General features: G+C 38.8%; 1 protein-coding gene and 1 pseudogene across 5 annotated transcripts in view; both read left to right on the forward strand.

The window, feature by feature from the left end:
• Window positions 1-24,239, forward strand: part of CDC123 (cell division cycle 123) — a 74,983-nt gene that overhangs the window by 14,147 nt on the left and 36,597 nt on the right. For 3 of the 5 annotated variants that reach the window (XR_004974384.1, XM_036352418.1, XM_036352425.1), the window contains 4 exons: window positions 2,755-2,812; window positions 3,452-3,484; window positions 18,295-18,390; window positions 21,137-21,243. Coding sequence is in view for 4 of the 5 variants with exons in the window: in XM_036352418.1 (XP_036208311.1) it covers window positions 2,755-2,812; window positions 3,452-3,484; window positions 18,295-18,390; window positions 21,137-21,243 (294 nt within the window). In the remaining variant the exon portion in view is untranslated. The remainder of the gene's footprint in view (window positions 1-2,754; window positions 2,813-3,451; window positions 3,485-18,294; window positions 18,391-21,136; window positions 21,244-24,239) is intronic. The other 2 variants (XM_036352433.1, XM_036352446.1) reach the window with 1 other exon arrangement.
• Window positions 10,154-10,928, forward strand: LOC118677414 (annotated as a pseudogene).

A 24,239-nucleotide genomic window follows, 5' to 3' on the forward strand; every position in this document is an offset into this window, starting at 1 on the left:
GATCTAAGGTTATAAAAATGTTTAAGACTCTTGACCAGTATAGCCCAATAGCTTTCACTGTTGTACCAGTTTATGCTCTTAACTCTAGTGTAGTAGAGTGCCTTGTTCCAGAAAGTAAAATTCCTAATTGAATGCTTTCCTCTAAGTTTCCAAGTTATTTGTTACATAGAAAATAAAAGGCAGAAAAAGTCTCTGAATATAATTTCTTCAGTTTCAGCTCCCATGAAATAAGTGTGGTTGTTTTGCTATGCGAACTCTTACCTATTCTCTTTCACCTGACACACAGTGCCCTCTGTGTTTGCTCCATGTGTCAATTGGGATGATTTTGGTTGCAAGTAATAGAGTATTTGCTATGATTCGAATGCTTGTATGGCCCCCAAATTCATATATTTAAATCTTAACCCCAAAAGATATTAGGTATTAGGAGGTATGGTGTTTGGGAGGTGATTATACCAGTATCATGAGGGTGGACTCCTCATGACTAGGATTAGCATTCTTATAAAAGATCACACGGAGCTCTTAGCTCCTTCTCCTGTGTCGGACACCAAGAAGGTGGCCATCTGCAAGCCAGAAGGGGGCTCTTACCAGAACCCGACCCTGCTGGCACCCTCATCTTGGATTTCCACCCTCTATAACTGAGAAATAAATTTGTTGGCAAACTATCCCATCTATGTTATTTTGTCATAGTAGCCTGAACAGACTAAGACATCCATCTTTAAAAATGGCTTAAACAGTGAGGCCAGTATGTTATTTCATATAACTACTAGAGGCCTAGTGCACAAAATTCGTGCACTCGGAGGGGGGTCCCTCAGCCCAGCCTGTGCCCTATTGCAGTCCGGGAACCCTCAGGGGATACCCTTAGCGCTGAGCCCGGCTTCTGGCTGAGTGGTGCTCCCCCTGTGGGAGTGCACTGACCACCAGGGGGCAGCTCCTGCATTGAGCATCTGCCCCCTGGTGGTCAGTGCGCATCATAGCAAACAGTCGTTTTGCCGTCGAGCCAGAACCGACTCTCCGACATCCTGCAAGGGTCTCGGATTGCGAAAGGGCACAGGCCAGGCTGAGGGACCCACTAGTGCATGATCGGGGCCAGGGAGGGACGTGGGAGGTTGGCCAGCCATGGAGGGAGCACGGGAGGGCTACAGGGCATGTCCGGCCCATCTCACTCAGTCCCTATCAGCCGGACCCCAGCAGCAAGCTAACCTACCAGCCAGAGTCACCCTGGTGGTCAGTGCACGTCATAGCGACTGGTTGACTCTCTGCCCCCTGATGGTAGGTGCACATCATAGCGACTGGTTGACCGGTCAACTGTCTGCCCCCTGGTAGTCAGTGCATGTCATAGCGAGTGGTTGAGTGGCCTTAGCATATCATTAGCATATTATGCTTTGATTGGTTGAACTAACGACCGGACGAGCGGACACTTAGTATATTAGGCTTTTATTATATAGGATAAGCCGGAAGGCATGGCAGTTATGGAAAAGTATAGTACTTCAGTGATGTTAGGACTAGAAATTAGCTTCTCTGAATTTCTTGGTTTTCCTTTCTGAAGTCCAAGTTGCTGTAGTAGCTTTAGTCATCATGTTCTCACACTACCATATCCAAAGGTAAGAATGAATGAGGTCCTGTCTCATGTCCCTTTTTAAAAGCAGGGTGAACTTTCTCAGGGATCTCTAGCAACTGTTGGTCAGGGTTTGGTCCCTCTTTGGCAAGGAGTTGGAATAACCATGATTGGTGGGACTGGTCTGTAGTCACTGTGTGATTGGGGGGAAGTCCATGAGGCACAGAGGCACTTAATATCTGAACAAGTTGGAGTTTTTCTTAGCAGAGAAGTGAGGAAATGGTTGTTGGCTGCTTTAGCTCCTGATTCTTCATGCTTCCTGTCTCATCACCTCCGAATACAGGACATTCCTTTCACCCCTGGCTGAACGCTCTTCAGCGTGTCTTGTTTACATTTATAACTCAGCACAGTCTGTGTTCAGCAAATATTTGTTGAGTGAGTGAATGAATGAACGAATGTGGTTACTTAACTCTTTTCCATGGTGGCCTGTACTAAGTCATTGTTTCCTCAGCACCCAGCACAGTACCTGGCATAGTAGGTGCTCAGTTAATATGGGTGGGGTGTGGGCTTTCATGCTACCTGCTTTTCTGCTCTGCTTCCTCCGTCCCTGGGTTAAGCTGGAGAAGGGGATTGGGGAAGCAAGGACAGATGCCTCCTTTCCATACCTGCTTCTTCAAAGAGAGTGTGTCTGAGTATTTCTTTCTCACTTTCTTCCCCATACCTCTCTGTGTTGCCAGTCCAGACTCAGGTAATTCTGGACACCAGTCCACATGCTGTTTTCACTGTATAAACTAAGGAGTCTTGCCCTCAGGGGTGTTCCCTCAGCTGTTAAGAACAACTCTTCACATGTTTCCTCTGGGTCTTCCTTCATCCCGTTTGACCTTCCTGGTCTCTGGCAGCACTTTCTCACAACTGGCCTCAAGAGTTGTGGATGATATTTGGTGTTACCAGAGGAGGACTTTGAGCTTTCTTTCCCTTATTTCTAAGTGATTTGTGAAAGTGGGCAGAAAGTTTTTATTCTGCCATCTTTGTTGTACTCTCATTAATTTTATATTAGTTTTTATTAGTTTCTGTCTCAAAAAGTGGACTTTTCCTAATATTATGCTTCAATTGAAAGGCTTTTTACATACTCATCTGAAATTCTGACTACATGGTACACAGCCTTTTTCTTTCTTAATTTTTGCTTCATATCCTTCTAGGGAAGATCCTCCAACATGTTCTCAGCCAGACAGTGATGATGAGGCAGAAGAAATACAGGTTGGTTCTACTCTATTCGGTAGATTGTTCTAATTTCAATGATCTCTGAGATAGTTCTGACCTTTAGTTCTTAGCATACATTCATTGAAGTGAGAAATTACATGAAATTCTCACTTTGATGTATACCTTTATTTACATACTAGAGGCCCAGTGCACGAATTCGTGCATGGGTGGGGTCTGGCCAACCCGACCCTGATCGGGGCCCAGTCAGGGCCAGGCAGGAGGGGCCGTGGGCTATTTGCTGGCGGGCCTTGCCCCCGATTGGGGTGGGGGGGCAATTTGGGGGTGGGGCCGGCCAGGGGGAGGGGCTGCGGTGGGGGTTGACCAGCTGCCCCACCCTTAATGGGGTGGGAGAGGCCGATTGGGAGCAGGGCCGGCCTGCGGGAGGGGCCACAGGAGGTTGGCTGGCCAGCCCCACCCCAGATTGGGCCGGTTTGCTGGCTGCAGTGGGTGTCATAGCAACGAGTTGTTCCAGTCATTACAGTGTTCCGGTCGCTGGCTTTTTATATATATAGATACTTTGTGTTCAGGAAAACATGTCATCTGTTTATGTATAAATTTTACATGGAGTACTGCTTTTTTGGAAGCCCAGTACATTATCTACATTTAATGTTTTTTTCTATTCTCTTCTTCATGCAGTGGTCAGATGATGAGAACACAGCCACACTAACGGTAAGAGCAGAGCGCCAGCCTGGGGACAGCCTCACACTATCACACAGCTGCTTCAGGCTTCAGTGCGTGCCTCTGAATTCCCATCTACTCGCCCTTTCAAATGTCATGTTTTTCTGTTGGCTATTATGTATTACTATCATTTTTTAAATTTATTATTAAAGTTTTTTAAAATATATTTTTATTGATTTCAGAGAGGAAAGGAGAGGGAGAGAGAGAGAAACATCAATGTGAGAGAGAATCATTGATTGGCTGCCTCCAGCATGCACTCCACTGGGGACTGAGACCGCAACCCAGCCATGTATCTCTACCAGGAATTGAACTGTGACCTCCTGATTCAAAGGTAGACGCTCACCCACTGACCCATGCCAGTCCAGCTATTAAAATTCTTTAAAATTGATTTTTGAGCAAAAGGGAGGGAGAAGGAGAGAAAGAGAGGGAAACATTGATGTGAGAGAGAAACATTGATTGGTTGCTTCCCGTAGGGCCCCGACTAGGGATTGAGCTCGCAAACCAGGTATGTGCTCTGACTGGGAACTGAACTTGCAGCCCTTCAATGCATGGGACTACGCTGCAACCAACTGAGCCACACTGGCCAGGGCTATTATGTATTATTTTGAAAAATAACTTGAATCACTCCTTATAGGCAAACATGGCCTGCTCTTTCCCCCTTTGATTACAAAGGAAATATTTTACGTTCATAATTGATGCTTTGACTTGTTTCTCTTAAGTTCTAAAAGAAGGAATCAAGTCTAGATCTATGGGAGCTAAATTAAAGTGAAAATCTATATTCGCTTACTCACATATATTTAAATATCATAAAACATTACAATTTCTTTTAAGTGAGAGTAGAGGACTTTATGACATTAATCAGTAGCTTGTGTAAAAATGTAAAAGTTGATTAAGCTTATAATTTTTCAGAGTAAGAGTATTATTGTCAAATGTAACATAAAATATTTTTTAATTGATTTTATAGACAGAGGAAGAGGGTGTGGAGAGAGAGAAGAAGAGAGGAGAGGAGAGAGAGAGGGGAAAGGAGAGAGAGAGGGGAAAGGAGAGAGAGAGAGAGGCATCAATTTGTTGTTTCACTTATCCATGTATTCTTGTATGTGCCCTGACCATGGATGGAGCCCACAACCTTTATGTACTAGTATTGGGACAATGCTCTAACCAACTTTGCTACCTGGTCAGAGCCTAATATATATATACATTTAAAAATTTTTATTGGTGAAAGTATTACATATGTCCTCTTTTTCCCTCCATTGACCACTTCTAACCCACCTCCACTCTCCAGCTCAGGCTTTCACCACCCTATTATCTGTATCCATGGGTTATGCATATATGCATATAAGATTCTTTGGTTGATCTTTTCCTACCCACCCACTGTCCCCCCGCCTTCCCTCTGAGATTCCGCAGTATATTCTAAGCTTCTATGACTCTGGATCTCTTTTGATCATCAGTTTATTTTGTTCATTATATTGCACATATGAGTGAGATCATGGGATACTTGTCTTTCTCTGACTGGTTTATTTCACTTAGCATAATACTCTCTAGGTCCCTCCATGCTATCTCAAAGGGTAGGAGAACCTTCTTTTTTACTGCTGCATTGTATTCCATGGTGTAAATGTACCACAGCTTTTTTATCCACACATCTACTGATGGGCACTTGGGCTGTTTCAAGATATTAGCTATTGTAAATTGTGCTGCTAGAAACAGGGGTACATACATTCTTTCTGACTGGTGTTTCAGGTCTCTTAGGATATATTCTTAGAAGTGGGATTACTGGGTCAAATAGCAGGTCCATATTTAATTTCTTGAGGAAACTCATACTATTTTCCATAATGGCTGCACCAGTCTGCATTCCCACCAGCAGTGTACTAGGATTCCCTTTTCTCTACATCCTCACTAGCACTTGTCATTTGTTGATTTGTTAATGGTAACTATTCTTTTTTTCTTTTTCTTTTTATTTTTTTGATGGTAGCTATTCTGACAGGTGTGAGGTGATACCTCATTGTTTTAATTTGCATCTCTCTGATGATCAGTGACTTTGTGCATTTTCTCATGTCTCTTGGTTTTCTGTATGTCCCCTTTGGAGAAGTGTCTATTTAGATTCTTTGCCCATTTTTTAATTGGATTGTTTGTCTTCCTTTTGTTAAGTTGTATGAGTTCCTTATATATTTGGGGTATTACCCCTTTATCAGATGTATCATTGCCAAATATGTTCTCCCATACAGTGGGCTCCCTTTTCATTTGTTGATGGTTTCTTTTGCTGTGCAGAAGCTTTTTATTTTGATGTAGTCCCATTTGTTTATTTTCTCCTTAGTCCTCTGCCCTAGGATATGTATTCATAAACATATTGCCATTAGAGATGTCTGAGATTTTTCTGCTTATGGTTTCTTCTAGAATTTGTATGGTTTCACAACTTATATTTAAGTCTTTTATCCATTTTGAATTTATTCTTGTGTATGATATAATTTGGTGGCCTAGTTTCATGGTTTTTTTTGCAATTTTCCCAGCATCATTTATTGAAGAGAATGTCTTGACTCCATTGTATGCTCTTGCCTCCTTTGTCAAATATTAATTGAGCGTAATCGCTTGGTTCAATTTCTGGGATCTCTGTTCTCTTCCATTAATCTATATACCTGTTCTTGTGCCAGTACAAGGTTGTTTTGAATTCAGTGGCTTTGTAGTATAACTTCAAATCTGGAATTGTGATCCCTCCAACTTTGTCAGCAGGGCTTTTGTTTGCTAGGAGTGATTTGATTACTGCTTCTATTTCCTCAATTGTTATTGGCTTATTCAGATTTTCTGTTTCTTCCTAATTCAGTTTTGAGAGATTGTACTTTTTCTAGGAATTTGTCCATTTCATCCACATTGTCCAGCTTTTTGGCATATTGTTGTTCATAGTATTTTCTTACAATCCTTTGTATTCCTGTGGTGTTCAGTTGTTGTGTCTCTGCTTTCATTTCTGATTTTATTTATTTGGATCCTCTCTCCTTGTTTCTTGATTAATCTGACTAATGATTCATCAATCTTGTTTATATTTTCAAAGAACCACTCTTGGTTTCATTGATTTTTTTTTGTATTGTTTTTTAGTCTCTAAGTCATTTATTTATGGTCTAATCTTTATTATTTTCTTCCTTCTACTTGCTCTTGTGTTTTCTTATTCTCCTTTAATTATTTAAGTTGCAGAGTTAAATAATTTATTATTAATTTTTCTTGTTTTCTGAGGTAGGCCTGTAGTGCTGTGAGCTTCTCTCTCAGTACTGGTTTTGTTGTTATGTATTCATTTTCATTTGTTTTCAGGAAGTTTTTGATTTCTGTCTTTATCTCATTGGTAACCCATTCATTGTTTAATAACATGCTATTTAGCCTCCATGTGTTTAAATGTTTTTGAGTGTTTTTACTGTAGTTGATTTCTAATTTCATTCCATTGTGATCTGAGATGTTTTATATGATTTTCAATCTTCTTGAACTTGTAGATACTTGTGGTCTGTCTTTGGGAATGACCCATGTGCACTTGAGAAGAATGTGTATTCTGCAGCTTTGGAGTGAAATGTTCTAAAATGTCAATTAAATCCAGCTGGATTCAGTGTGTCTTATAGAGTCAGTATTTCCTTGTTAATTTTTTTTCTGGAAGATCTATCCAGTGAAGTCAGTGGGGTGTTAAAGTCCTCTACTATGACTGTATCATTGTCAATCTCTCCCTTAAAGTCCTCTAGAAGTTTTAAAAATATATCTAGGTGCTCCCATATCGGCTGTATATATGTTTACCAGTTATATCCTCTTGTTGGATCAGTCCCTTTAGTATTATGTAGTGTCCTTTGTTGCCTCTTCTTATGGCCTTCATTTTGAAATCTATTTTGTCAGATATGAGTATTGCTACCCCAGCTTTTTTTTCATTTCCATGTGCATGGAAACATTTTTTCTGTCTCTTCACTCATCGTGTGTGTCATTTGTTCTGAGGTGGGTCTCTGGTAGACAGCATGTATTTTGTTGATGTTTTATTATCTATTCAGCTACCCTGTGTCTTTTGATTGGAGCATTTAATCCATTTACATTTAAGGTTATTATTGATAGGTACTTATGTATTGCCATTTTAATCCTGTATGCTTATATACCCTCTCTCTATTTTTTTCCTCATTGCAGCAGATCCCTTAGCATTTCTTTTAGTGCTGGTTGGTTGGTGATAAACTCCTTTAGCCTTTTTTTGGTCTGGGAAGCTCTTTCTTTTACCATCTATTTTGAATGATAGCCTTCCTGGATATAATAATCTTGGTTTCATATCCTTGCTTTCCAATATCTTGAATACTTTATTCCATTCCCTTCTGGCCCAGAGAGTTTCTGATGAGAAATCAGTTGACAGCCTTATGGGAGCTCCTTTGTAGGTAACACATTGCTTTTCTCTTGTTGCCTTTAAGATTCTCTCTTTGTCTTTAAGTTTTGACATTTTAATTATGATGTATCTGGGTGTGGGCCTGTTTGGGTTCTTCTTTCTTAGGACTTTCTGTGCCTCCTGAACCTGTGTGACTTTTTCTGTCAGCAGGTTAGGGAAGTTTTCTGCCATTATTTCTTCAACCTTGTTCTCTATCCCTTGCTCACCTTCTTCTCCTTATGGGACACCTATTATGCGAATATTGTTACTTTTCATATTGTTCCACACCTCCCTTAAGCTGTCCTATTTTTTAATTTTTTTTTTTGTTGTTCTCTGATTGTATGACTTTTTCTACCCTATCAAATACTTCACTGATTGATTCTTGGCTTCCCCTAATCTGCTGTATATTCCTTCTACTGTATTCTTTATTAATGCTATGTCATTCTTCATAGATACTATATCTTTTCTCATGCTGTTTAGTATCTTTGCCATAATTATTCTGAACTCTATGTTGGATAAGTTTCTTATTTCCATTTCATTAGCTCCTCTTCTGGAGAATTCTCTTGTTCTATCATTTGGGGGTTACATTTTTCTATAATATATTTTTTAATAAAAGTATATTTAGCTCTGCCTGCATGGCTCAGTGGTTGAGGGTCCACCTATGAACCAGGAGGTTATGGTTCAATTCCTGGTCATGGCACATGCCTGGGTTGCAGGCTTGATCCCCAATGTGGGGTTCACGGAAGATGACCTATCAATGGTTCCTTGTTACCATTGACTTTTCTATCTCTCTCTCTCCTTGTTTGAAATCAATTTTTAAAAACTATATTTACAGGAATGAGTGAAGTAAAAAATATATCTCTGAGAATATGAATGAAACTTCTCATGTCTTGAGATAATAGAGAATGATTTTATGAAATACCCTAAAAATAAATGTAAAGGCACAATAAAGAAAACTAGTGTTAGGGGGGAGAGTGTGTTATATAACTCTAAATAAGATACTTTTGTTTAATGAAAGAAATATTTCTAGCATCCAAGAAAAAAAAGTAGAGGTGCCTAAAGTGCTATATTTCCTTAGTTATAAAGACCATGCCAACATATTCATAAAGGGAAAGATTTATTTTTTAATTTACTGATTTTATGGAGAGAGAAGGGTAAAGGGAAAAATATCAATTTATTGTTCTCCTTTAAGTATTCATTGGTTGATTCTTGTATGTGCCCTGACTGGGCATTGAACATGCAACTTTGGTGAATTGGGATGATTCTCTAATCAACTCAGCTACTCGGCCAGGGCCATTAAGAGAAAGATTGTATGTTTTATTTAACTCTTGATATCATACAGGTCAATTTTTATGAAAATTCTATTCAGTATAGCATACTTGTTAGTTATGTACCATATCCATGGCACTTGATTTGATTCCTGCTACCATCCTATATAATAAAAGCCTAATATGCAATTTGACCGAATGGCAGAACAACCGGTCACTATGAAGCGCACTGAGCACCAGAGGGCAGATGCTCAACACAAGAGCTGCCCCCTGGTGGTCAGTGCGCTCCCACAGAGGGAGTGCCGCTCAGCCAGAAGCCAGGCTCACGGCTGGCAAGTGCAGCGGCGGTGGAGGGAGCCTCTCCCGCATCCAAGGCAGTATTAAGGAGCAGCGAGCCAAGCGGTAAGGAGCAGCGAGCAGGTGGGCAGTAAGGAGCGAGGGTTCCCAGACTGCAAGCGTGATGTCCACCTAAGCCAACAGGCAGGCGTCCCCCGAGGGATCCCAGACTGCAAGAGAGCGTAGGCCAGGCTGAGGGACCCCCCCGCCCCCCGAGTGTACAGATTTTCATCATTGGGCCTCTAGTGGAGGTTATGAACCAGCAGGGAAAGATGCCCCAGTTTGGGCGAAGATGACAAAATACTGTCAGAACAAAGAGAACAATTAGAATTGAGGGGCTCTAGAGGTACTTAAAGGGAGAAGTAACATTTGATCTGGCCCCTACAAGTGGTAAGGATTATCAGTATCAACTCATGTTTTTACATATATATAGATAGCTGTAGAAATTAATAATATACATGTGTGCATATGTCTTTTTACCAAACTCTTTGGAAAGTTCTAGAAGTAATAATATATGATATCATGGTAGCAATGAGCATATCTAGTGCCCTGATCTTGGTTTCTATATGCCATTTTCCATGGAAAGGAATCAAAGCTCCCTGTAGAAACTCAAGACTGAGGGTAAGAAAGTAAAGATGAGCATGTAGCAATTTGTAGTCAGAAAGTAAAGATGTATGATGCTCTGAAGGAGACATGGAATACTAACAGCCTGCAAAAGGGACTACTTTTGTTCTTGTTGAAGTGTGCAGCATTGTAAAAGAGGCTATAGAATGTGCCATTGGTGGCAATCCCTATCAGTACAGCAAAGTGAATCAGTGGATCACAAATGTAGTAGAACAAATTTTTTTAAATGTATTTTTATTGATTCCAGAGAAAAAGGGAGGGAGAGAGATAGAAGAAACATCAATAATGAGAGAGAGTCATTGATTGGCTGCCTCCTGCACGCCTCCCACTGGGGATCAAGCCTGTAACGCGAGCATGTGCCCTTGACTGGAATCAAACCTGGGAACCTTCAGTCCGTAGTTCTGACGCTCTAGTCTAGCCACAGAGTCAAACCGGTTAGGGCAAAAGTAGAACACATTTTAAACCAACTCATCAAGCTGGGAAAACCATTTAAATACATTGAGACCCGTATAATTAAGCAAAAGAATGGAGCAGGATTACAGCAAGTTCTTGCGTCTGGGAGAGTTACACTGATGGGAGCTGCCCCGTGTGATGGGGGAGCAAGACTGTCATCAGCACCTTTGGATCGTCCCTCTGACCTCATCATCCACCCAAACTCTTTCTCCTTTTGTTTCAACATTTCTTCTGTCTTCTAACCACCAGCCATGAAATCAGTGAACACCTTCCTCATTTTCTTTGTTTTTTGTGCCACTCTCAAAATGTAGAGAAAAAAACCCAAATGACGACACTGTTCTATGATCAGCACGCCCTCAGTCAGAGGAATCGTTCACCTTAGGCAGTCAGAAGCCAGAGCTGTCTTAACTCTGAATATCTCTGTCTAAAGATGCTAAAAACTCAAATCTGCTAGTGTGAAAGTCTTTCTACTCTCTGAAGTGATTCAAACACACTATTTTTCCATACTTCGTGTAGATATATTATTTGTTTGAATATATTATTCCAATTTTTAAAAAAGGAAGTGCTCAAAGAATGATGGGGACATGACAAAAAGCAACCAGAAGTAAGCTTCAGTGGACTCCCACTGGCCAAATATTTGAGCATAATAATAAACATTGGAAGTAATGGAATGTATTTATTAATTAAAATTAGATTCCACGATCCCACACTGACAAAAATGATTAAACTAAATAAATGAAGTAGAGAGGAAAGCCCTTTATCGTAAAAAAGGCACTACTGTAGAAGAAATCTAATACATGTAAAAGAAATGATATAATTAGAAACCAGCATTTGGCAGCCGTCATAGTAATAATTGATGGGATAGATGTTAAAACTACTGGGTGAATATTTAATGAGAAAGGATAGTTGCATATTCTTAAATTATTGCACCAAAATTACTTACTAGTTTCAAAAGGAAAAACTAACTTTACAGTGGAAAGACCTGACAGCCGAGTACTACAGGTGAACCTTGTCAGGATGGACAGACTTACATTGCTTGCTTTCTGATACAATGCACATCACCTGCCAAAACCTGAATCCAATCATGAGGAGACATCAGAAATCCATCATTTTGGAAATTCCACACAATAACTGCCCTATAACCTTAAAAAATGTCAAGGTCATGAAAAATAAAGAACAGAGAGAGAAACTGTTATAGATTAAAGGAGATGAAAGAGATATGATGACTAAAGGCAATGCACAATTCTAGACTGGATCCTGGGTCAGAAAAAAATGTTTTCTTTTGCTGTAAAAGATATTTTTAGGACAATGGGTACATTTTGAATGGGATCTGTCAGTGAGAAAAAGGTACTTATCAGTGTTAGCTCCCTGATTTTGACAATTTTGCTAGGTTATGTAAAATAATGTTATTTTTAGGAAATATGTACTGAAGTATTTTGGCATAAATGGGCATTATGACTTCAACTTACTTTAAAAGAGTATAGGGAAAATGTGTCTTATGTGTAGTTATAAATAAATACACAACACCTACATGGTTATATATTGAGAAGGAGTTGAGGGGAGAATGATAAAGCAAATGTGATAAAATGCCTGGGTGAAGAGGAAATTTTGTTTCTCTTAATGCTTCTAAAAGTCTGAAATTATTTTAAAATAAAAAATTAATTGAAAAAGTGATTGGGTTTCACTAGATGTTGGGCAGGGAAGACATTCATGAAAGAAGAACACTCTTAGGGGAATGTGAGCGAAGATCCAAAGTGGAAAAATACAAGGTCTTGGTGAATGGTAATTGTCCATTAGCGTAGATACAAAAACATTGAGCCCAGCTGGCGTGACTCAGTGATTGAGCATCTACCTATGAACTATGAGGCCTCGGTTCAATTCTGGTCACGGCATATGCCCAGGTTGCAGGCTCGATCCCCACTGGGGGGCATGCAGGAGGCAGCCAGTCAGTGACTCTCATCATTGATGTTTCTATCTCTCCCTTCCTCTCTGAAATCAATAAATACTTAAAACACACACACACACACACACACACAGAAAAAAACAGAATTAAAAATAGGGTTGGGGGAGAAGATAGGTAAATATCAAAAGCACAATAGTGTGTTTCAAAGCTAAAAGTATATCGTATGACAGCAGTTATGTTAAAATTTTGAAATGTTATATTTTATGGGCAGACACATATTTTGTAAGTATAAAATAATGACTACAGAAGAATATGCCCAATTACTAATAATGGTTGCCTTTGGGGAGAGGGAAAGATTATGGAGAACAAGGAAGTAAAAAGCTTCATTTGTATTGTACTGTTTTTTCCCCTTAAAAAATTTAAAGGTCTGGATCAAATTATTGAATATTTGCCAAATTGTTGAGTGTGTTAATATTTTTTTGTATATTGAAAACATTCTTTGGTTAAAAAAATTTTTTTTAAAGAAATACCCTTTCTGAATGGGTGTGGTGCAGGGGTGTGCTGGTGGATAAAGTTGGAAAAATAGGTGAGTCCAGATCACAGAAAACCCAGGGATATGATTAAAGTATGGATTTTTATTCCACTTATAATGGAACCTTTTCCATGATAACTGAGGTGTTATGCAAACTTAAAGTCAACTGGAGCTATGAGCTTAAACGATTCCTGTTAGTTGAATTAGTTGTAAGATAATTTTCAGAAAAAGGTAGAAGCATGACATCCCTATAAATATAAAATTCTTTAATACACTTTGCAGTTGAACTCATGAGGGAGTCAGACAGTTATTATAACTGATTCAAAGAGAGCCCAAAGCCCTGGCCTGGTGACTCAGTTGGTTAGAACATCATTCTGATATGCCAAGGTTTTGGAATTGATCCTCATCAGGGCACATAAAAGAATCAACCAATGAATGCATGAATAAGTGGAACAAAGCGATGTTTCTCTCTTTTTGTCTGTCTCTCTCTGTCTCCCTTCCTCTCTCTCCCTAAAATCAGTAAATAAAAATTAAGCCCTGGCCAGGTAGCTCAGTTGGTTAGAGCATTGTCCCAATACCCCCAAGGTTGCAGGTTCGATCCCCACTCAGAGCAGATACAAAAGTCAACCAATGAATGCATAAAAATTAGTGGAACAACAACAGATCAGTGTTTCTCCCTCCTTCCCTCCCTTCCTTCCTCTTTGCTTCTTTCTTCTCTCTCTCTCTGGAGAAAAATAAAAAATCCCTGGCTAGGTGGCTCAATTAGAGCATCATCCTGTACACCAAAACATTGTGGGTTTGATTCCTGGTCAGGACACTTACCTAGGTTGTGGGTTGGATCCCTAGTCGGGGCATGTACGGGAGGCAACTAGTCAATGTTTCTCTTTCACATTGATATTTCTCTCTCCCCCTTCCTTTCTAAAAAATTAATAAACATATTCTCCAGTGAGGATTTAAAGTAAGAGAGAGAATCCCCAAACAGATACATTTATAGATTAGGAATATTGAAATGAATATGTAAATGAGGCAGAACTAGTTTTTTCTCAATGATGGGAGAGAAGACAACTGGATTTCTGTTGGTCAGGATTGAATTTTCACATCCATAAGAAACACTTTTCATTGTTACTGCTTACCTACAATTTACCACATTATAAAATAGCTGGAAGACTAAGCTAGAATCAGATAACCCAGAAGGGAGTGCTATATGTAGACAATACATAGTTTTCCACCGAAGCACAAATTTTTCTCTACAATGCATAAACTTTTTATAATTTAAGTTGATATTAGGGTTCTTGTAGCAGGATTTCTTAAAATTGAATAATTTGAAGATTTAGGGAATCAATCACCTCCTTTAAAATGTAATACATAAATTTAAGGCAGTCCTTATATGTTAAGTTTAATGGGGTAGGAAAATTAAATTTTGTTATCTTTGAAGATTGAATCTCTTCAGATTGTAAATTTTGTGTAACTATGCCATTTGTTGAAATTATTGCTAATGTAGGTAAGTGTTTTTGTGAATAGAGCTCCTGGGAAGCCAAGTCAGCAAATTCAGGGGCTTATAAGGAAATTATTGGCTTAGCATAAATGGTAATTTCTTTTGATGGGGAAAGGCAAATGGAAAATTAAGGACTCAAGGCTGTTACTCATTTTGAAAGCCTCTCGCTAGAGTTTAATTTTATGTATCTAAGCTGAAAAAGTAAAACAGTAGATACAGTGGCAGGCTGTTGAATAACTAAAAGATGCTGCTAATTAGTCTAGAGGTCATGTTCATCAGTAGCCAAAAAAAAAAAAAAAAGTTTGTCTGACTTGCCCTTGATCTCTCTGATCTTTTCTCATTAGCCTACTGCTTAAAGTTACTTTCTAGTTATATATTTCCATTTTTTAAAACTTACATTGTTTGGCCTATTTCCCAGATTCTTGTCACAGTTTTCTCTCTGTCATAATGGGTTAGATCTTGGAGATGAATATAAGCCAACTAGAGGCCCGATGCATGAAATTCATGCAAGAGTAGGCCTTTCTTTCCCCAGCTGCCAGCACTGGCTTCCCTCTGGCACCGGGACCTGGGCTTCCCTCGCAGCCCCAGCTTCGTCCTGAATGACGTCCGGTCTAATTAGCATATTACACTTTTATTATTTTAGATGACTTTTCAGCCTTTTTCATCTCAAGGTGCACATAAACTAATTACTAAAATCCTGTGGCACACCAAAAATATTTTTTTTCCCATCTGACCAAAAAAATTAAGTATAATTTTGATTAATTCACTCCAGACGGCTATTGTGTTGACTGTTGTATTGTTTAATTTGACAGTCGGAGGGAAAAGAGGTCAATGCCCCTGATTAAATAGTCAGGTATTGCTGTTTTAAAAATTCTTGTAGCACATCAGTGTGCCTCATGCAGTATGTGCAGCACACTGGTTGAAAATCACTGGTATAAGCCATTTGATTTATTTTGCAGTATGTAGTTTAGCTAATTTCAGACTGTTAACATTTTCACCCCTATGGAAGAACTTGTTATTACTGGATTTTTCAGAATTTGCAGCTGCCCAGTAGATGGCAGCATAAATTAAGGGATACCTGTGACTTTGTTGAGTATCTGTTAATATCTTTGTGTTCTGTCTTTCCTGCAGGCTCCACTTCACATCTCTCATTCCCCTTTTCTGTACTTTATTTTATTTTATTTTATTTTTTTTAATTAAATCTTTATTGTTCAGATTATTACATTTGTTCCTCTTTTTTCCCCCCCCATAACTCCCCTCCTCCCAGTTCCCGCCCCACCCTCCGCCCTCACTCCCCACCCACTGTCCTCATCCATAGGTGCACGATTTTTGTCGAGTCTCTTCCCGCATCTCCCACACCCCTTTCCCCCCCAAGAATGGTCAGTCCATTCCCTTTCTATGTCCCTGATTCTATTATAATCACCAGTTCATTCTGTTCATCAGATTATTTATTCACGTGATTCTTAGATTCACTTGTTGATAGATGCATATTTGTTGTTCATAATTTGTATCTTTACCTTTTTCTTCCTCTTCCTCTTCTTAAAGGATACCTTTCAGCATTTCATATAATCCTGGTTTGGTGGTGATGAACTCCTTTAGCTTTTCCTTATCTGTGAAGCTCTTTATCTGACCTTCAATTCTGAATGATAGCTTTGCTGGATAAAGTAATCTTGGTTGTAGGTTCTTGGTATTCATCACTTTGAATATTTCTTGCCACTCCCTTCTGGCCTGCAAAGTTTCTGTTGAGAAATCAGCTGACAGTCATATGGGTATTCCCTTGTAGGTAACTGAGTTTCTTTCTCTTGCTGTTTTTAAGATTCTCTCTTTATCTTTTGCTCTTGGCATTTTAATGATGATGTGTCTTGGTGTGGTCCTCTTTGGATTCCTTTTGTTTGGGGTTCTCCGCGCTTCTTGGACCTGTAAGTCCATTTCTTTCACCAGGTGGGGGAAGTTTTCTGTCATTATTTCTTCAAATAGGTTTTCAATATCTTGCTCTCTCATCTTCTGGCACCCCTATAATTCTGATGTTGGTACGCTTGAAGCTGTCCCAGAGGCTCCTTACACTATCCTCGCATTTTTGGATTTTTTTCATTTTGCTTTTCCGGTTGGGTGTTTTTTGCTTCCTCACATTTCAAATCATTGACTTGATTCTTGCGCTCCTCTGGTCTGCTGTCGGGAGTCTGTATAATATTCCTTATTTCAGTCTGTGTATGCTTAATTTCTAGTTGGTTCCCCAATATAACATCGAGGGTCTCATTAGTTTTCTTGTAGATCTCATTAAGTTTATCGGCGGCTTCTAAACAGTTCTTGAGAGACCTTAAAAGTGTGGTTCTGAACTCTATATCTTCCATTGACAATTTTGTCCTGTTTCTTTGTCTCCGCATTTTGTTATGCTTCCTTGGTGCACCCCCTAGTGGTCTTTGTGCGCAGTCTTATAGTTAAACCTTGATTGTTGTAGCTAATACCAGGGAGGGTTTGACCTCCAGGCCAAGTGGCTATGAGAATCAGCTGTGTCTGCAGTGAGAGAACTTCTGTCCTCTAGGGAGGTGCTAATCTAGCTTTTGCCTGAGGCTATCCGGCAAATGCCTCTGTGCAGGGCTTGGGCGGGGCGGGTCGCACAGGATCAACAGGGTGGGCTGGAGAGAGCAGTTATGGCGGCTCTCAGTCCTGTCCCCAGGGGCTCTGCCTCTCTGAGTCCCAGCACCCGCTGCAAACCTCGGAGAGAAAGCTGCACTCGCTCTGACCGAAGCCAGACAGTCCCGCTTCTCCCGTTTGAGTCAGGGTCCCCAGAGACTCGCCTGTATCTGGAGCTCAGAGTCTGTGACTCCCTCCCGATTGAAAACGCCAACCGCGCCCTCCGCCGCCAGCCCGCTCCGCGCACTCCGCACCTCAGAATTTGACTTCAGCACTGCGCCTCCTCTGAGTGTCCCTATGCGTTTCTCCTTCCTCCTAGTTGTAGGACTTCCACTCAGCCAGCGTTCCTGTGGTTCTGGGTGATGTCCGTTCCGTTTTTTAGTTTCACTTTTGAAGTAGTTGTTCAAGGCAGCAAACTCCGGCGTTAACCTATGCCGCCATCTTGGTTCTCCCTGTACTTTATTTTTGTGTGTTCCTTTCATAGTGACATAGGCTTGAGGCAAAGCATACTAATCGCATTAAGTTCCTTCACAACAGTAGTTCTATCTACTTCCTGGCTGAAATGACACTTAGAATGTTTTAGTTTCTTACTTATATAAGATAGGGATTTTCAAATCAACCAAAAAAGAAAGAACATTTTAATTTCACCAAGATCCTGTTTTTGAGGTTCGTTTATATTAAAACTTGTCAGGAAATAAGTAGTGTTTAAATACAGTTTTATCACATAATTTATTCTCATTCTCATGAAACCTTTGGGGCATTTATCCAAGAATCTGTTCCTGCAAATGAAAAGACTTCTGGACCTTTTAAATGTCAGGAGTTATTTCTGAGAATTGGACTGTATGTACAAGTGATACTCCATCTATATCTTTTCACTTAATAAATACTGGTTTTATGTAGGTGTTAAAGAACCAATAATTTCTTTCCTCAAATCCCCAGGTGCCTTGTGACATCTGTCTCTTTAGTTTATGGGTTTTATTTGTTTTGGAAAGTGACATTTGGGCACGTTTCCCCTTTTTGGCAGATGTTATTTGATCATGGATTCTGTTTAACTGAGTTCAGATTTCTGATAGTGATTTGTATTCTGAATTATTTTTTAACATGCTAGGTAGTTTAACCTTGAGATTTTGATCATGTTTTCTATATTTATTGTGATGATATTGACTTGTGCAAATAATTTCTTTTCTCTTTAGGCACCGGAATTTCCTGAGTTCACCACGACAGTCCAAGAAGCTATCAATTCCCTTGGGGGCAGTGTATTTCCTAAGCTTAACTGGAGTGCCCCAAGGGTAGGCCACATCAGTAAATCTCTCATTGTTTGAGTATTCTTTGCTTTTGCTATTCATTTCATTTTATGTCCCCACAGAAGGGCTCATTACATTCCTAAGTCTAGGGAAAATGCCATGGAATTTATTTTTATTTTCCCTTGTTATTTTATTTTCCTGATTTTGTAGTACACTTTCCTGGCTCTGTAAAGTACTGTACATTTTGCCAAAAGACCGTTTCAATCTCTTGTGCTGCTGATCATGCTAGAAATATGAGAAAATCTATGTTGTGTCCTTTTCAAAATTTTAGCTGTTCAGTTAAACAAAGATATTTCTCTATTGAAAAGGAATAAAATTTAAATCTCACAGGATCTAGAAATAGAGCAGTTTGAGAAATCAACTGATACCTTCTTATGTTGTTTTATTATTTTAACATTTCATCAACAAGATTTTTTTTTTAAGTTAGGGTGTGTGGAAAAATTTACTATTTTTCTAATCCAATAGAAAACAATTTTATGACAGCAAAGGTCATTGAAAGAATCAAAGACTTCTTTGCATTTTTAGAAATCATCTCATGCTTATCTTTATTCTAAAATGAATGAGATTTATTTAATTTAATGTTTATTCTCACTTATTAAAGTTAATAACATATATACATTGTTTAAATTTTCAAGAGCCCTGGACGCTTTCTTAAAAAATCAGCAGGTCCTGACATGCTTTGCTTCACCATTTCCCATTCCTCAGAGGCTTTCAAATATTTTAGTATATTTTGTTATTTTCTCCTACTTCTTTATTCTTCAATGTTATGTATTTATTATTAGCTTCCTACTCTGGAACAGAAAGATTCAACTTTTATCTCTGGTTCTCACTATTTCCTATTCTACTATTCTCATCATAGCAATATACTTTTTATTAGATTAGTGTTCAGGGTTTCTAATATTATGATTATGCAAACACTATGTACACACTTGATATATACTATACTAGAGGCCTGGTGCACAAAAATTTGTGCACTCGAGGGGGTCCCTCAGCCCAGCCTATGCCCTCTTGCAGTCTGGGACCCCTCGGAGGATGTCCACCTGCTGGCTTAGGCCCGCTCTCTGGGGGATCGGGCCCAAGCTGGCAGTCAGACATCCCTCTGGCAGCCCGGCAGCCCTTGGGGAATGTCCACTTGCCAGCGGGGAACAGGCCTAAGCTGCAGTTGGACATCCCTAGCGCTGCTGAGGAGGCGGGAGAGGCTCCCACCACCACCGCTGTACTGGCAGCCGTCAGCCTGGCTTGTGGCTGAGCAGAGCTCCCTCCGTGGGAGCGCACTGACAACCAGGGATCAGCTCCTGCATTGAGTGTCTGCCTCCTCGTGGTCAGTGTGTGTCATAGTGAACAGTCATTCCCAGTCATTCTGCTGTTAGGGTCAGTTTGCATATTACCCTTTTATTATATAGGATTATAGTTACTTATATGTTCTTATTCAATATTTTGTTTTCCCTGGAGTTAATAATTGTCTTGTTTACTTAGTTGCATGGTTTCAGTGTATATACTATTGTTAATGGAGTCAAATCTCTGTGTTCAATATACATTTTAATCAGAAGTTCTTCATCTTTTTCAATGGGAAAAATTTAAAAGAAGTTACTGAAACTCATTTTTACTATATATATATAAGCAGTAATTTGAATCATTCCTTACTACTGAACTAGGTTGAGGCTTTCCACTTAAATTGGATAAATTATTTGTGGTTTTAAGTTACTCATTTGTTCTTATTTATTGAGTGCCTACTATGTACCAGTGTTTTTCCATATTGTAGATAGTTGAATAGTTTTTTAAATAATCATTAGTTTTCTCAAAATTATTATTTTTATTTATTTTTTTAAAATATATTTTTATTGATTTCAGAGAGGAAGGAAGAGGGGGAGATAGAAACATCAATGATGAGACAGAATCATTGATTGGCTGCCTCCTGCATGCCCCCCACTGGGGATCGAGCCCGCAACCCGGGCATGTGCCCTTGACTGGAATCGAACCTGGGACCCTTCAGTCCACAGACTGATGCTCTATCCACTGAGCCAAACTGGCTAGGGCTCTCACAAATATTTTATTGTCCTGTGTCTGATCTATCTATGGGAGAAGTATGTTTTTAAATTACAATTATTTTGTCATTTTTAGGCATGTTTCACTAAGTTTTGTGCCTATTATGCCTGATATTCTTCCTTTTTTTTGTTTTGTTTATATGTATGATTCATCATTTAAAATTGTGATGGTTCAGAATATCTCACCACTTCCACTCTCCCATATTTGATAGACTTGGGTCTTAAGTGCTCTATTATCAAACTTCAGGTGTTCTAGTTCTCCCGAAACAGGAAGAAGATAAAGTATCTCCTTTTAGAGAGTAGTTGGTCAGCCTGTTTATTTACACCTCTGTCTTCTAGCCCAAGAGTTAGCATTTCTGATACCTTACCCCTCCTCTCCCCGCCCCCCCCCCCCCCCCCCCACTTCTTTCATCATTAGCCAGAAAAACCTAGGGAAATGCTTTGCCTGAGTTAAAAGGGTGAGGGCTTTAACATCCGTGTTTATAACTGAGTGTCAACATGCAATGGTGATGCTATTCATTGTTTAGAAGTGTAATTGACATTTGACAGTATAGTTAAATTCTTACCTGGCTTTTTTCTTTAAGTCCATGTAGAAGTAAGCATTATTAACTTGGTATACAGGCCTACGATTCATTCATAGTAACTAATTTGGCAAAATACTAAGTTGTATGTGTTTTATTATTTAGGATGCGTACTGGATAGCAATGAATAGTTCTCTGAAATGTAAAACCCTCAGCGACATCTTTCTACTGTTCAAGAGTTCTGATTTCATCACTCGTGACTTCACTCAACCGTAAGTATGTTTCTTGTTCTCCATGTCAGTAGTTTCCCTATTTCTGAGATATTTTCTGTAGATGAAATTTCATTAGACCTAGAACTATTGTAAACAGCAGTTCCATGTAACAAGTCTATTTCATATTGTCAAATGACCTCTTAAAGCAAACCTTTCTTTTTCCTTTATAGAAATTGCTATACAATGAATATTCCTAAATGGGCTTTCTATATATCTACCCATTATATGTTTTGGTACTTTTGTTCATATTATAAAACTAGTATATAGATGTCTAACTGCTGTGCTTTACATCAGAAATTAATATAAAATAATACTGAATGTCAACTGTAATTAAAAGAAAAAAGATAAAAAACCTCACCCCCAGTATGTGCATATCATAAAAAAACAAAATTAGGAACTATAGCTAAACAAAAACAGGAAATGTAAAGGTATCCATGATCTCACCACAGTTTAGTTTGATATACTTAAAAAATCTTATCTACACATATGTACATAAAAAAAAAATATATATATATATATATTTAACTGTATTCTAATTTTTTAAAACAAAAACGGAATCATATAGTTCATATTGTTTAGTAGACTGCTTTTGCACTTGTAGTGTATAGCAAACATTTGTATGTATTATTAAATACTTAAATGCATCATTATTCTAAATTACCTTACTAATATTCCTCTGGATAGTGATGGCATAATTTGTTTGACCAGTCTTCTATCCTTATATACAACTCTGCAGTGAATATGTAAATCTTTGTGTACTTTTCTAATTTTTCTCTAGGATAAAGGAAAATTTCTACAAGTGTAATTGCTGTTTTTCTTCCTTTGCCAGTTACTCTATTGCTAAAGAACTTGAGTCGGCTCATGTCATGGTAGGCAGACAGCACAACTGTACTGTTGAGCTGTGGGTGATCTCTTTATGCTTCTTTTGTTCTGTCATCAAATAGCAGTTATTCTTCTAGATTTCTCATCCTACCAAACTAGTTATCTCAACTGATCTTTAAACTGACCTCTAACGTAAAGCATATCACAAAATTTAGAAACTTAAGCAGCTGAAAATATTGTATATGCATGCCATTTCTTCCTCATCCATGCAATTTAGTTTTCCTGCCCATTCATTTATTTTAGCTTCAAATTCTTTTTTGAAGAGGAGCCTGGCAGGAAAAAAATAAATTTACTACATGTCAGTTATTCATCAATTCTTTTGCATCTGAGTTTGCAGCTTGAGCATATGGATTTAGTATTCATTAAAGAAAGTGAAGTTAAGTAATAATATTGGTATTAGGTGTATGGTAGCCCTTGTTTTAGTAATAACGCAGTAGCATTTTTATTCTAGGAGATAGCCTCTGATTAGAGGAAGTCGTGACTATCATTTTTCTGATATAAAGCCTTTTGACATCTAATGCTTTAAGTAAAGAGGTCTTGAAATATTTTACATTAAAAATACTATCTATTAATTCATCAGGTCTGGATTTTTGTGTACCTTTAATATTAGTTGTAGTGAGAGTATGAGGAAATCTTTTTCTTCCCAAAAATAATTGTAAACCACTTTTAATTCCCTGTGACTATTGGTTTTCTAAATCATCTTTCCAGTTTAATGATCTGTCTCTTCTTTGCCCATCTCTCCCTTTTGTCTTACATGAATTTAACTGTGATTCCAGTGGAAATATGTGTCAGTTGTTTTGCATTTTGTACCTTTTGACTTTTGCATGGGAAAGAAGTTAAGTTATCAGGTGAATTTGAAGCCTTGAATTAAGAATGTTTACCCACAGAATACCATCCTTCTCTTCATATAAATAATTGGGAGTTGGCAGGATCTAATGCCAAGCACTCAGCTTTCAGCCCAGTAGCACTATTATGTCATCCTTTTCTGGAAATGTTTGTCAGTAGTCAATTACAAAACAATTAGTAAGTCTAATCCTATATAATAAAAGGCTAATATGAGAATTGTCCCTTTGACCAGGAGTTCAACCAGGGGGCAGGGCCGGCTGGCCAACTGCCCGTGGCCCCTCCCCCCTGGCTACCCCCACCCCCAGTGGCCCCCCCACCCTGATCGGGAGCAGGCCCAGCTGGCCAACCACCCACGGCCCCTCCCTCTGCTGGCCCAGCTCGATCAGTTGGGGCTGGGCTGGCTGGAACCCACCTGTGCATGAATTCATGCACCAGGCCTCTAGTTATAACATAAAAATCTTTATTGATAGGACCTTTAATGAAATATGAACTTTTGTCACAGAGTTCTTTTAGGACCCCTTAAAGATTAAATTAAGAGTATAATTCTTTAAATTGGGTAGGACAATGTCAGTGACTTAATCATTTCTTTGATCAGTTAGAAAATTGAAGCCTAAATCTATCAGTAATTTATTTTAACAAGCTAGTTAGTAGAAACAAAACCAGAATATAATTTCAACAACATCATTCTAAATGTTCTCTGTACTTTTACTTAATAAAGTTATGATTTCTCCTTTTCAAAATGCTTGAAATTAAAATACAACAAAATAGAATAAAATATTGTAATATATAGTTATAGGTATGTATAAAATTGTGTAATATTATGAAAGTGAGATTATGTTGTTTATACTATTTTGGGACTTGCCTTAAAAAAAACCCCACAAAGATATTATCAGGATTGCAAGTTAACAGAAGGCCAACTAAAATTAATTTACACATACAGGGTTTTTTAAAAGATATTATTTAACAAGAAGCCTGCCAATGGCATTTTTCTAGGTTAATCTGTAGCTTGTCATGGTTACCAGGGGCCCAGACTCCTTCAGTCTTTCCCTGCTGTCATCCTTGGCTACTGGCTTGGTATTTGGGTTTCTCACCAAATGGTTACAGGATTGCTGCTATAATTCCAGGTATCCCATAAAGACATGACAGTACCTGAATGAAAAATACTGCATATTTCCTCTCCTTTGTATGTGAGCAAGTAAAGCATTCTGGAAGCTTCCCAGGATACTTCCTGTCAGGCTCATTCTTTGCACAGTTACCCAGCCTAATCC

This window comes from Myotis myotis, unplaced genomic scaffold (genome assembly GCF_014108235.1).
Source record: "Myotis myotis isolate mMyoMyo1 unplaced genomic scaffold, mMyoMyo1.p scaffold_m19_p_1, whole genome shotgun sequence".
Lineage (NCBI taxonomy): Eukaryota > Metazoa > Chordata > Mammalia > Chiroptera > Vespertilionidae > Myotis > Myotis myotis.